Raw genomic sequence first — 10596 nt, 5'->3', positions numbered from 1 at the left:
ATCTCTCTTTCCCTCTTCTTGTTGTTTTTGAAGAGAAAGGTGTTTGTAACATCACTCCTTCAGGCTCACACAGGATGTGGCCCTGCAACAATGAGACACACACACATACACACACTCCTCCAGTAAGGAAGAAGCGTGCTGTTGACTTGATCTACCTCAGCATCGTGGTGAAAACCTTGCTGAAGGCACTGCTAAGGAGTCCTGCAATGGTCACATCTTCTCTATGGACCCACTTAAAAATAGAAAAGGAAAGAAAGATCCGGTAATGATTCATAACTGGCCCATCCAACCAAAATCATGAACACCAATGACCTACCTGTCATCTTTTAGCATTCCACTAACAAGCTTAAAAACCCTGGTAAGGAATAGCATTAAGCCACAAAATCAGCTCACAAAGAGAAAGGACTCGGGATTTAAAGAGAATCTTGCGTCTTTCGGAAGGTAAGCAATATTCTCTTCAGCAGCAGCATCCGTCTGTATACGACTCAATCTATAGCACTTTAAATTAACTAATTAAATTAACTAATGACAGAGGGGTAGGAAGTCTCTATTACATTCAAAGTAGTGGAGAGAAAGGCAGATATCGGGTTTTCTAAGCTAAGTCATGAAGGAATGTGATTGCTTGCAGTTTATCCAAAGTGAGACATCTTCCTAGGTGCAAACAGCCATTCTTTTAAAGGAAATAGATTGGGGAAAGCAAGGCATTTCTGAAATGTCATTGTATAGTTGCCACTTTGGCTGGGAATGGCTTGCAAAAGCACGCATCAATAAGTTCCACTAAAATGAAAAAGGCACACATGCAAATAACAAACTCACTAAGCACTGAAATGGATGTTGTGGTCTTAAGCGTGCTTAGCTGCAAGCAAGGCTGGAGGAACAAGCGGCAGCTTTTAAGAGCACTGAAGGTGGAACGACAGAGCCACAATTTACACAGTGTACACATACATTTTCTCATTATGCTTACTTGCTCGATTTGTTAGACTCCTTTCCAAAGAGATCGAGGCAATGTGCAGCACCTCATATTGTAAAACATGTTTTTGAAAACTCCCCCCCCCCCTTTTTATTATAAAAAAGCCTGTTTTCTCCAATCAGGTTTCTGAAGAATTACAAAAACTTGTGAACAAAGGCAATAAGGTGAGTCTCTGCACAGCATGGACAATGATGCTCTCTCTCTCTCTCTCTCTCTCTCTCTCTCTCTCTCTCTCTCATACCACTTTCATTATCTAGAGAGGAAAGACTCCTCTGTCTCCATGAGTTTGGGATTGCTATGTCAGCCTCATTTGACTGAACAACATGAAATCGACTTCACATCAGCTTCTTTAGCTTCTTTAGCTTAGCTGGTGTGTGCCAACTGCAAGTTCAAATGTTCAAAATCAGAAGGCTGTGGCTAAATAAGTTCTATTCAGAGCAGACCCATCGAAATTTATGGACTTAAGTTAGTCACATATGCTAAATAAATAAATATGAAAAAAATAATAATTCCTATCGATCTACTACTCTGAGTGTGGCTAACATTAAATACAGCATAGAATCATGATTTGGATGTTTACAAACTCATTTTAAGAGTCGGGGGAGTCATCCTTTCCTTTGAACCCTTAAAAATGCATCATTGTGCCATCTCCTAAACTGGTAGGTAAATGTAACTTTTAACAACAATGATCCGATTTCTGGTTCATTTATTTGCTTGTTTTGGTGCAGAAGACCTGATGAAGAACACACAGTGGCTTTGCCTTTGTGGGCTGGTTGTTGCAGCTTTTCTGCCCGTTAGCTGGCAAATGGTCCTGAAAGATTCGACCGATGAGTCCAGGTAAGAAGCATTTAAGAATGATCGACAGAATGGAGTTGAATCACAGGGACGCAGATACTTGATGAATCCTTGTGGAAATCTGCAGAATATATTTTCAGCACTGTCACACTGACTCCTAGAAATTTGAACCCTTTTCCCAATCCTGTAACGGAGGAAATAGGACGGTCAGTTTAAGATAATATGAGGAGATTAACTGGCAACCTCTGTCCACACCCCAGTTAAAGCAGAATTTAGGAATGTATGCCAGCTGAACTATATATTACTACATACTACTGCGTTTTTCCATGTATAAGACTAGGTTTTTCCCCTAAAAAATAATGTCAAAAATTAGGGGGCATCTTATACACGATAGTGTCTCCTTCCATTTTCTTAAATCTGAGTTCCCAAAAATAGGGGGTGTCTTATACATGGGAGCATCTTATAGACGGAAAGATACGGTTTATATATACTGTGTGTTTACTTAAAACACAAGGAGATGGTACAAGTTGGTGTCCTTTGTAAGCTGCATGTGAGCCTTATTTGTGTATATAAGTTCAGGGTATGCATATGGAGGTCAAGCTCATGCCCCAGTCTGAACCCACGCAGCTTATGCACATTCAGTTTAAATTGTGAGCAGACACAAATGTAACATGCATGGGTTGTGCATGCACAATCCTTACAAACAGCAGAGTCCTGTATCGTGCAAACTAGCCTACATGGGTACTGTTTGCTTGTATGTATATCAGGTGTGTTCACAAGACCTACTGATCATGAATGTTGGGGTGGGGCCAGCAGGCATGACTATTACCACCCTGAAGATATGTGTTCTCTTGTCATGTGACGTCTGCTGTGCAGGGCTTGTGGTGGCCAGTGTTTTAAAAAACATGATGGGTGTTACTCAGAGTGGACCTCTTGAAATTAAAGGACCTAACTTAGTCTTGTTCATTAATTTCCGTAGGTTCTACTCTGTGTAAAATTAATTTTTTTGATGAGGTGTGATGTGCTATGAAGACACTCTTACTATGGTTAAAAGCAGGCATAGGCAAACTCAGCCCTCCAGATGTTTTGGGACTACAACTCCCATCATCCCTGACCACAGGCCCTGTTAGCTAGGGATGATGGGAGTTGTAGTCCCAAAATATCTGGAGGGCTGAGTTTGCCTATGCCTGGTTAATAGGTTATATAATTCTGTCCATTCTTGATTTTGGATACAGGTGGCAGTCTTATGAAACAGAAAGTGCCCATAGCTTTACATCTAATGTCAAAAGACATTCTGAAGGCACCTTTACCAGTGATTTTACTCAATATTTGGATAAAATGAAGGCCAAGGATTTTGTACACTGGCTCATCAATGCCAAACAGTACAGGTATGTGGTAGACTGCAGATCAGTTTTCCAGTCAGAGTAAAGACAAGAGGGCCAGCAGAAAGAAAGACAAAGAAGAATCAAAACCAAGGTGATTCCTGCATAACTATAAAAATACTTTCTTATGCAAGAGCAGGCAGACACAAGACTGTTCTTTGCTTTCTGCAGTAGATCAGCATAGGTTTCAGAGTCCCAGTTGTTTGACAAAAGCAAAACAGTGATTATAGTTTATTGTTCAAAGGTTTTATTCTGCTTTATTATGTTTTGTGCTTTTAAATTATGCCCTGCTTTGGGATTAGAGAGTAGTGAAAAGTAGGTAGGAAATGTTTTAATAACTTTTAAATAAAGAAAAAAGAAAACACAACTTATAATTGAATAAGCAAAAGCTTGCAATCATGATTAGAAGGAAAGTTGATTTTTCAACCTCAGTATGGTAACACTCCAGAATCAAATAAATGAGGGCGTTCTTAATCCTAAACCTGTTTATTTAACCCTACTCTTCATTGATTGAGCCTCAATTTAGCAAAATTGAATTAAATAATCTACTGGTTGAAATGTAAAAGGTTCATTTGTTGTTGTTATTATTGCTATTAATATCATCGACAATACTACTACAGCTTGATTGATAATTATTCCCAATTCAGGAACGCTCAGCAATGGGGTTATTTATCTAGCTGGTCTAATCACAATAAAATAGCTGCAGGAAAGCCAGGCTTTAGATCACGTGTAGGGAACTTTTGTTGCTGGACTACAACTCCCACCATCCCATGCTTGCTGGGACTGATGGGAGTTGTAGTTCAGCAACATCTGGATGGTCAAAGGTTATTTCCACCTACTTTTAGATGTTTGGTGATTTGGGATTGGTTTGGCTCTGTTAGGCTCCAGTCCTATGCAACAGGGGTGGAGAACACACAGTCCTTCAGATTTTATAGGATTTCAACTCCACGCTTAGTACCAGCCAGTATGGCCAATGGTCAAGGATTATGGGAGTTGTAGTCCAGTTACATCTGGAGGGCCAAAGTTTCCCCGTGTCTTACCTAAGAACAGTTCCTATTGAATTCAGAGTTCTTTCTAAGTAGTTATGCACAGGATTACACTGTTACTGTTGTTTTCATAACTGTTGCCTTATTCCTATTCACAGCTATAAAAAGAGGTTCATCAAGGAAAGTTACCCACCTGGCTTTCTCTCATTCAGGTAAGTCTTACTGCATTTGAAAACAGAACTGTTTCCGTATGACTCACATCCTCAAGACAGATAAGCTTCAAGGGTTCTGACTTTCCCTATTTCTGGAAAGAGAAGGAGAAACCAGTGCCATGCACTAGAAGTGGTCACATTTGACTGATTCAAATCCTTGTGTAATAGTAAATACTTCCCTGGAAAAATCAGACACTATGAAATACAGCCATACCTTGGTTGACGAACGCCTTAGCAGTCAATCGTTTTGGGTCCCGAATGCTGCAAACCCAGAAGTGAGTGTTCCGGTTTGCAAACGTTCTTTTGGAAGCTGAATGTCCAGTAGGGCTTCCACAGCTTCCGATTGGCTGCAGGAAGCTTCTGCAGCCTACTGGAAGCCTCGCCTTGGAAGTCGAACGAACTACCAGAACAGATTCCATTCAGCTTCCAAGGTACGACTCTACAAGTGATTTTTACCAGTCTCAGAGATGCCACTTCAAACACAGTAAACCCACGACTCACAAACATTTAATTCGTGCACATTCAGCTTTACATTCATGGCAAAAAAATTAAAAAAGAGCATGGTTCCAGGAAAAATAACAATCCCACCCACCCTTGAACCCAGTGTGTTTTGGTTTTAGACGTGATCCCCAGAACATAACCCCTGTTTAAGTTGCAGTCTTACTGTATTGGATTGTATGAGTTCATTGAATAATCTTAGGACAGTCACTGTCTGTCCACCCAACCTACCTCACAGGGCTGTTCTGTACTTGAGATTCTTACAGAAAATAGGAAACACCGTATTTTTCGCTCTATAAGACGCACCAGACCATAAGACGCACCTAGTTTTTGGAAGAGGAAAACAAGGGGGGGGGGAATATTCTGAATCCCAGAAGCCAGGACAGCCAGCGGGATCGCAGCGCAGTGATCCTGCTGGCTGTCCTGGCTTATGGGATAGCCGCTTGCAGCTTCTCCTGGGCGGGGGGGCCTTCATCCCCCTGCCTAGGAGAGGCTGCACATAGCTAAGGCTTCCCCAAGAGCCACGCTCCCTTTAAAAGCCCCAAAGAGCCGCACACACACTCCATGTGGCTCTTTAAAGGGAGTGCTGAGCAGAGCCTCCCGCCTACATTCGCTCCATAAGACTCACACACATTTCCCCTTACTTTTGAGGAGAGGAAAAGTGCATCTTATAGAGTGAAAAATACAGTAGTTCAAAACTATTTTTCTGGAAGCGGGAGGTGTGCAGCCCCCACCCGTAATTGGCCCAGGCAGCTGCTAAGGCACCCCTAAATTCCTTCTGACCTGAACTCAGTTCATCTCCTTATTCCATGATCTATCACTTTTACAGATATGCGTAAAAGGAAAAGTCAAAATACAAGAATCCCAAGTTCCCCTGCTTTGATGTCCAGCTTCAGCCGACACTGGAGTCTTTTGCTCGACATGGTCTTACCATCATTCTTTAACTCTTCATTGTTTCCAAGTTGGTGAGCTACAGGCACTTATGAAACTTGCTGCTAAAGCTGTCTGCACTAAATAATGTCACATTAAAAGTGGTTTCTTCCAGCCTCTCTCTTTTGATTTCCCCTGTGTTCCTTGGAGGTGTTTGATGTTAAAGGCGGGATTTATGGGTCAAAACAGACCAATGTAAAGGTTCTGTTTTTATAATGATGTAGATTCTAAACAGCCTGGCCTCCAATAGTTCCAACAGTCTACAACTCCAGGTTAAAGGAATGCAGTAGCAGCAGCATAATTGCAGGTGAAAGATTTAAATGATTGCTAGCTACTCATCGCCTAAGATACCCAAGCCATGGTCCATCAAAATGGGAAGCTGTGCAGGCACAGAACCTCAGCTCTGCTTCCCTATTGTACTTTGCATGTTGATAGCAGCATCTGGACTTGAGGAGGCATGTGGTCCTCACCTGTCCTGAGATTAATCCAGCTGAGGAATCACACACCTCCTTCCAGATCCAACCAGCCCCACCTGGCCAGTTAGTGAGCTGTGCTGTGTGCCTTTGCCTGTCTCAGCTTCCTAGAGTGTTCCTCCCATTCCTCCCTATGCCTTGGCGCCTGCTGTGTTTGTGGAGATGGGGACATTACCAGCTCTGGTAATTGGTCCTGCTTCTCTGGTGCCTGTGCACTGATCCCCTCGCCATCCTCTGACACCCTGTGAGTACTTTCTACGCCCCCAACCTCCTCCTCCTCCATCTGCAGCTTGTTCTAATGTGTACCAGTGGAGATGGCAGTACTGAATCGGTAGCTTGTGTCCTTCTGGCTTGCACTCTTTATAAAGATTTGAAGAGTGAGGTTACAGTGTGACGCGGCAGCTAAAAAAGCCAATGCAATTCTGGGCTGCATCAATAGGAGTATAGCATCTAGATCAAGGGAAGTAATAGTGCCACTGTATTTTGCTCTGGTCAGACCTCACCTGGAGTACTGTGTCCAGTTCTGGGCACCACAGTTCAAGGAGGACACTGACAAACTGGAACGTGTCCAGAGGAGGGCAACCAAAATGGCCAAAGGCCTGGAAACGATGCCTTATGAGGAACGGCTAAGGGAGCTGGGCATGTTTAGCCTGGAGAAGAGGAGGTTAAGGGGTGATATGATAGCCATGTTCAAATATGTAAAAGGACGTCACATAGAGGAGGGAGAAAGGTTGTTTTCTGCTGCTCCAGAGAAGCGGACACGGAGCAATGGATCCAAACTACAAGAAAGAAGATTCCACCTAAACATTAGGAAGAACTTCCTGACAGTAAGAGCTGTTTGACAGTGGAATTTGCTGCCAGGGAGAGTGGTGGAGTCTCCTTCTTTGGAGGTCTTTAACAGAGGCTTGACAACCATATGTCAGGAGTGCTCTGATGGTGTTTCCTGCTTGGCAGGGGGTTGGACTCGATGGCCCTTGTGGTCTCTTCCAACTCTATGATTCTATGATTCTATGAACCCCTCACCATCCTCTGATACCCTGTGAGTACTTTCTACGCCTCCCCAACTTCCTCCTCCTCCATCTGCAGCTTGTTCTAATGTGTACCAGTGGAGATGGCAGTACTGAATCGGTAGCTTGTGTCCTTCTGGCTTGCACTCTTTATAAAGATTTGAAGAGTGAGGTTATCACCCTTCCATTCCAGGTCACCCAACCACTGTTACAGTGTCCTTTCTCTTGGCAGATGAGCAGGTGACAGCAAAGGTTGCAAGGTTTTTAGTCGGGGCAATTAGAATAAGCTCCACTATTTGACTATTGATCCAAAACCCCAAAATGTATTTTATATAATTGACTTTTTACCTTTATCCTCTGTATACCGCATTTTGTTTGTTTTATTGCTATGGCTGGTGGCTGATGTAAATAAAGATTCATTCATTCATGTGTACCAGTTGTTGCTACACCCACCAGTGGGATCCATTTCCTCCTCCGCATTGTCCTGGCAGCTCATGACATGAATTTTCATATTGTCCCCATCTTCCTCGCTGCTGAATTGCACAAGGAATAACATTGAGACAAGGGAGGTGGGAACCGGCAGGCTGTGAGTGCCACACTTGGTCTGGCTATAGATAAGACGGCAGGGAAGTGGGGGGTGGCAGAGACCAGACTGCGTTTGGTGGGGCACAGCCCCACTCACCTACGCAGACTATCTTCCAATGTTGCATGCTTCTTCATGTATAAAGGCTTCTCCAGGGGACATAAGGCCTCTGTCTTATGCTGGGTTTCCACCCTGGGACATTTGAAAGAATATCAGAGACAAGAGTGCCTTCCAGCATATGCAGAATGCATATATCTCACCAATGAGCAACCACAGAAGGCAAGGGCTTTCACTTCTGAGGGCTTGAATCAAGGGTACAACTGACTCCAGAACTCTCTTAGTTATAAGCTATGCACACTTACCGTATTTTTCGCTCTAGAAGATGCACCCGACCATAAGACGCACCTAGTTTTTAGGGGAGGAAAACAAGAAATAAGAAGCCTCCTGAGCAAAGAGGGGGCACTCCTCCCTCTTCACTCAGGAGGCTTTGCGGGGCTATCCCTGAAGCCAAAAGAGCAAGCGGGATTGGTGCGCTTTCTCCCGACCTCCTGCAAGAGCCATGCACTCTTTAAAGGGAGCGCGGCTCTTGGGGGCTTTTCTGGGAGGTGGGGGGAGGGACAGAGCATGTGCTCTGTCCCTTCCCCCACCTCCCGCAAAAGCCAGGGATAGCTGTGTGAAGCCTCCGCAGGGCAGGGCTGCGCAGCGCTCCCTCTCACTGTTCTGACTTCTGGGATAGCCCACGAAGCCTGCATTCACTCCATAAGACACACACACATCCCCCCTTACTTTTTAGGAGGGGGAAAGTGCATCTTATAGAGCGAAAAATATGGTGCATTGAAATACGTGGGACTTGCAATGTGACATTGGGCTGGGCAGACATTTTGAACTGCAGCTCCCATCAGCCCCAGCTAGCATGACCATACTGTGTTATGGTCCAAAACATCTGGAATGTATTGAGTTAGGGACGGCTGCTGTGGATGATACATTCAGATGAAGCCTGGTGCACATCTACTTCGTTTGTGAAGTTCAATGGAAGTTGGTTTTGAGCTGCAGTGTGGATCCCCATATATTTTTAAAAGAGCAGTACCTCCTTTCAGCATTGAGGTGCTCAGTAGTTTCATGGGGGGGGGGGAGGTTACTCAGGCTCAGAGCATGCCAAAAGAGAAAGGGAAAGAGAGGGACAGTAGCAAGGAGCAATTTCAGCCAGAAGCAAAGAGGGATGCTGACAAAAATATATGAAGACAGCTCAGCCTGGCCTCTAGCATCTTCTTAATATCTATGTCTCAAGATGTTTTCTGTTGCACACAGAATCTGGCCTCTGGTAGTTCTTGTGCACTCCCAACTAAAATTGAAAGGATTGTGATGACATCACTCCTGGCAAAGTTCTCGATTTCCTGTTAAGACATCTTTGCTACGAATCCTATTGCATCACTTTTCTCAATATTCATATGGGATACATAATGCAACATTGCATCCTTGGGCTTTGCATTAATTAACCTGGAAGAGGCTTCCACTACTGGTGACTCACTAAGTGACAACCCACCTGTCATGTGCAGTGGCCTGCTGGGGTTCAATAAGCTCCCTGTTTTTACTGGTGGCCTGAGTGCGCAAACAGGAAGAGATGGATGCATCTAGCAGGGTGCCCCACATGGCTGCTGGGAGTACATCTGGCTTGGTAGGTCACAAGTTGCACAGGCATGATCTGAAAGTCCTCCGCCTGCCCAGGGACCAGGGAACTGTAAATACTGTAAATACTTTCCTTTGTGATGGAGTAAGTGTCTTATTCAACATCTTTATCAACGACTTGGATGATGGACTCAAGGGCATCCTGATCAAATTTGCAGATGACACCAAACTGGGAGGGGTGGCTAACACCCCAGAGGACAGGATCACACTTCAAAACGACCTTGACAGATTAGAGAACTGGGCCAAAACAAACAAGATGAACTTTAACAGGGAGAAATGTAAAGTATTGCACTTGGGCAAAAGAAATGAGAGGCACAAATACAAGATGGGTGACACCTGGCTTGAGAGCAGTACATGTGAAAAGGATCTAGAAGTCTTGGTTGACCACAAACTTGACATGAGCCAACAGTGTGACACGGCAGCTAAAAAAGCCAATGCAATTCTGGGCTGCATCAATAGGAGTATAGCATCTAGATCAAGGGAAGTAATAGTGCCACTGTATTCTGCTCTGGTCAGACCTCACCTGGAGTACTGTGTCCAGTTCTGGGCACCACAGTTCAAGAAGGACACTGACAAACTGGAACGTGTCCAGAGGAGGGCAACCAAAATGGTCAAAGGCCTGGAAATGATGCCTTATGAGGAACGGCTAAGGGAGCTGGGCATGTTTAGCCTGGAGAAGAGGAGGTTAAGGGGTGATATGATAGCCATGTTCAAATATATAAAAGGATGTCACATAGAGGAGGGAGAAAGGTTGTTTTCTGCTGCTCCAGAGAAGCGGACACGGAGCAATGGATCCAAACTACAAGAAAGAAGATTCCACCTAAACATTAGGAGGAACTTCCTGACAGTAAGAGCTGTTCGACAGTGGAATTTGCTGCCAAGGAGTGTGGTGGAGTCTCCTTCTTTGGAGGTCTTTAAGCAGAGGCTTGACAACCATATGTCAGGAGTGCTCTGATGGTGTTTCCTGCTTGGCAGGGGGTTGGACTCGATGGCCCTTGTGGTCTCTATGATTCTATGATTCTATGATTCTATGACTATATTTGATTGACAGGGGCAAGCCTGGATCTCAGGTTC

General features: G+C 44.2%; 1 protein-coding gene across 1 annotated transcript; it reads left to right on the top strand.

Annotated features, from left to right (window-relative positions):
* The first annotated feature begins 383 nt into the window (after positions 1-383).
* LOC310671962 (exendin-3-like) lies at positions 384-6112 on the top strand. The gene is made up of 6 exons (XM_083428383.1): positions 384-441; positions 1093-1134; positions 1699-1807; positions 3001-3153; positions 4292-4345; positions 5673-6112. The coding sequence occupies exons 3-6, from the start codon at positions 1707-1709 to the stop codon at positions 5680-5682; spliced, it is 318 nt and encodes a 105-aa protein (XP_083284509.1). The 5' UTR covers positions 384-441; positions 1093-1134; positions 1699-1706; the 3' UTR covers positions 5683-6112.
* Positions 6113-10596: the final 4484 nt, after the last annotated feature.

The sequence above is a fragment of the Podarcis tiliguerta genome (assembly GCF_965153285.1).
Source record: "Podarcis tiliguerta genome assembly, chromosome: 2".
Lineage (NCBI taxonomy): Eukaryota > Metazoa > Chordata > Lepidosauria > Squamata > Lacertidae > Podarcis > Podarcis tiliguerta.
Note: the sequence above shows the minus strand (reverse complement) of the source record. Positions and strands in the feature narration are given on the sequence as shown.

Excerpts from the sequence above, each read along its gene's own strand:
- LOC310671962 (XM_083428383.1), top strand. The coding sequence starts at position 1,707 with ATGAAGAACACACAGTGGCTTTGCCTTTGTGGGCTGGTTGTTGCAGCT. Across the intron at positions 1,808-3,000 it reads GATTCGACCGATGAGTCCAG|GTGGCAGTCTTATGAAACAG; the intron begins GTAAGAAGCATT and ends TTTTGGATACAG. Across the intron at positions 3,154-4,291 it reads ATCAATGCCAAACAGTACAG|CTATAAAAAGAGGTTCATCA; the intron begins GTATGTGGTAGA and ends TCCTATTCACAG.